Source organism: Lissotriton helveticus, chromosome 4_1, assembly GCF_964261635.1.
Source record: "Lissotriton helveticus chromosome 4_1, aLisHel1.1, whole genome shotgun sequence".
Classification (NCBI taxonomy): Eukaryota; Metazoa; Chordata; class Amphibia; order Caudata; family Salamandridae; genus Lissotriton; species Lissotriton helveticus.
The window spans coordinates 323,881,205-323,885,196 of NC_136063.1; the positions used below are offsets into that span (position 1 = coordinate 323,881,205).

Here is a 3,992-nt window from a genome sequence, read left to right on the forward strand (position 1 = left end):
CAAGCAGAACAGGTAATTGTTTGGTAGAGTTCCCTTATGGTGCACATGGCATATTGCTGTATCACAAATTCGCAATGTGCTGAAATAATCTTTACTTCTATTGTAGGCTCTATGGACAGTGCTATATTTAAGTTTGGAAGAGCAGGGCAGGGCAGTGAACAGAAAAATCCAGGTAATTGCACTCTATGTTTTGTCGGCAAAGCATCAGTACTATGTGACAGATTGCAATTATGAGAATAGGCATCAACTTTAGCCATGTTCCTTTATTTTGCAGGCTTTGTGGCATAGCAGGCTAAACCCAGTTCTCACAAATATGTTCAAGCACAAAGCTATACCTTCTGCAGAGTGCGATGCTTCACTACAAAGGAAGAAATGTTGCCTTGTATTCAAGGAAAAGTGGATGAAAGAAATTGTGGAGGCTGAGACACAGAAATCCCGAAGCAAGGTTCGCGTCCAACTTGGGGAACTATTTCAATACAGTCCAGACGTGGGCTTGATTTGCAAAACATGTGCCGAAGCCAAGATTGTTGGGGACTTTTCTACAGGGAAGAAATGGAGTGATGGCTGGAAACTGGATTACCTGAAACGTCATCTAATTAGCAAAGTTCACGAGTCTGCCATTGTGATATTGAGAAACAGAAGTGCTGCTGCCAGGTTTGGTTTAGGAGTGCGAGCAATGCTGACAGAAACTGCCACTGACAAAGCAAATAGAATAGAAGTAGTTGAACGACAAAGATCCCTGCCTGATGAAATAAAGATTCCCATCAACAACGTGTTGCTGGCAGTCAAGATGAACACTTCAATGTTATCTGTACAAGACATCCATGACCACCTAGCTTTGTATGTGAAGATACCAGACAGCTGGAGGAGCAAGAACTATGCCTTTAAGTTCCTTGAGGCCATCAATAGTGTGATACACTGTGAAGGTATGGCAGAACTTCGTAACGCTTTGTATCACACACTGATAATTGACGAGAGCACAGATATTTCTGTTACAAAAATGCTCATCCTGTACTTCAAGTTCCGACCTGTAACCTCAACAGAGCACAAAACACTGTTTGGGGGCATAGTGAAGCTGACTAGTTGTAATGCTGAGGCTATCACTATTGCTGTGAAAGAATTCTACACTGCCAATGAACTGGACCTCATGAAAATGGTCATGTTCACATCCGATGGTGCGTCTGTGATGCTGGGTAAAAATAATGGTGTTGCTACTCGCCTTAAACAATCCATTCCCCATCTAGTTGAGCAGCACTGTGTCGCTCATCGTGAAGATTTGGGAGTTGATGATGCCTGGAAGAGGGTTCCAATGATTAAAGAGATGGAGACATTATTGAGGACTGTCTACACTGTGTTCTCCAAATCTCCTGCAAGGAAGTCCAAGCTGGGTAAAATGGCATCGGTCACTGATTGTGAAGTGGTCTCTTTTCGACCATTGAATGAAGTCCGGTGGCTTTCAAGGCATTTTGCAGTTGGTGCACTTATTCGGAATTACGAGGTTGTTCTTAAGTACTTTGAGCATGAGAAAGTTGAAGAGAATGATCCAGTTGCTAAATATTGTTACAAAAAGCTATTTGACTTAAACTACCATATTTCCCTTGCAGTACTTAATGATATTCTGAGTGAATTTGCATCTTTGTGCAAACTGTTCCAAAAAAGTTCTTTGACTACTGTAGAAGCTGTACAGTATGCAAGAGCAAAGATTGGCCAAATTAAGGAACAGTATTTGGGGGACACTGTCTTTTGGAGCAGCAATGTAAGAGATCTGATGGTGTTGTACAAGGAAAGGCCAGAGTTTGACAGTGGGCCTATATTGTCTTTTGTTTCCCTTCTTTGTGAGCACATGCAAAAAAGGTTCCCTGAAGATGAACTGAAAGAATGGGCAAGTTTTGAAATCCAGGCAATAGCAACACAATCCCATTTTGATTTTGGGACTGAAAATATACAAAGACTTGTTAAAAAGTATAAAAATGTCTTGCTCCTGGGTGATTGTGAAACACAAGAAGATGTTGTACGACAATACAGAGACTATAAATATGTGGTGGCAGAACATGTAAAGGCTGGGTTATTTACCACCTTTCAAGACATGGTGAATTTCACTGTACGCAATGCTGCTCAGTATAGTGTGGTGTCTCAGCTTGTTGATGTCTGCGCAACATTTCAAGCCTCTAGTGCTGAGTGTGAACGAGGATTCAGCCTCATGAATACTATCAAGAGCAAATCGAGGAATAGACTAGAGCAGACGCATTTGGATATGCTGATGAGGACAAAGGCCTACCTCCTGAATGGGAAAGTTGACCTTGATAGAGTTTATCAGCACTGGAAAAATGGCAAGGATCGCCGTGAGAAGCAACCCTGTCACCCATCTAGTGATGCCACTTGACATGTCTGAACGGCCCTCTCCCACAGTCCATGTTTGCCTGGATGTCAGTTTTACAAACTATGTGTGGCTGGATAGCCCAACGTTACTCAGTAGTTTTCACTTCAAATTGTAAATATGTTATGTAATTTTTGTAACCTATTGTGTATATGTGATATTGTATAGGCTCTCAACATTTCCCCACCCAATGAACAGTGCTCCAGTTAGGAATATTTAGTAAAATCTTATGATGGTACCATTGTTGGAGTCTTGTGCTTTTTTAACCATTAAGTGTACTTGCCTGTGTAAGCAGTTCATGTTTTGGCATGTATTACCAATTCGCAAACCGGCCTCAAGACCCTTAACGTGGTGCTGTATGTGTGAAAATGCACCATCTTTTCACTTTTTTAAGTAAACGTTTGGGGTGACATTTGGCGCAGCGCGCGGGGTCTGGCTCCTAGCGCACACAGCCATGGTTGCAGCGCACAGAGACCCTCCACTGCCGCACACAGAGGAAAAAAATTAGAGGGAACATTGGCTGCAAGATAGAAGCAACACAACCATCAATTACAGTATGTACTCTGTCCTGAGAATCTTAAGCAGGGCAATGCAGCTTTGGACGTATAAACCAATTTTAACCAGCATTGGTCATTATGAGCAGTCCTCCCTCCCTTACTTAATGGTGGCCGCTGTCTGGTTGCGCCGCTGGCGTGCCAAAGGCAAGCCCGTCTGCGCCCTTCAGCGACATGACCGCGGGCAGCACCAGTAACTCTGGATCTCCAACCATCCACTGCTATGACTCTAGTGCCCTCCTCGCACTCAAACCCGGGAGGAACAACAACTGCCAACTATCCACGCCAAGCACCTCCCATGGACAGTTCTCCTGCCGTCACTACCACCAGACCTTTACCACCGCCCGCACCCCCACGGCCACCACCCCTGCACCAAACGCCAACACCTCCAAAACCCTGAAATGCATCCTCCTCAACATGCATTCCCTGCACAGACACGCCGTTGAGATCTGGTACCTCCTCAACACCCTCTCTCCAGACATCGCCTTCTTTACAAAAACTTGGATCAACACCTCCTCCACCCCTGACATTGCCACTGCCATCCCCTTCAGATACAAGTTCCAGAGGAAAGACTGCCCCAACTGACCAGGAGGCGGGCTCGCCATCGCACACAAAAGCTCCCTCCGACTCTCCACCTCCAGCACAAATGACTCCCTCTCCACCACCGAACACCTTCACTTCTAGATGCAGACCAGCCCTTGGACCACACTTCACGGCACCCTCGCTTACAGATCCCCTTGACCTCGAGCCTCTTTCGCTACATCCATCGCCGACCTCATAGTACCCCACGTCATCGCCTCCATGGGCTACATACTCATCGGAGACCTGAACTTCCACCTTGATAATCCCAGCAACCCCAACTCCACCACCCTCCTGGACAACCTCGCCAACATTAGCCTAAAACAGCTCGTCATCACGCCCAGCCACAAAGCAGGACACACCGTCGACCCCATTTTTGCAGGAGGTAACAGCAACCACTTCAGCCACACCACGCAACCTCCCTGGATGGACCACCACTGTGTACACTTCAATGTCAACAAACCCATCGTCCCCAAACCTGC

The 3,992-nt window shown here is 45.7% G+C and overlaps 1 protein-coding gene across 1 annotated transcript; it reads left to right on the top strand.

Annotated features, from left to right (window-relative positions):
• Window positions 1-313: 313 nt before the first annotated feature.
• LOC144827143 (E3 SUMO-protein ligase KIAA1586-like) lies at window positions 314-2,383 on the top strand. Its single transcript, XM_078685564.1, has one exon. It carries the CDS (start codon window positions 314-316, stop codon window positions 2,381-2,383), a length of 2,070 nt encoding a protein of 689 aa, XP_078541690.1.
• The last annotated feature ends 1,609 nt before the right edge of the window (window positions 2,384-3,992 follow it).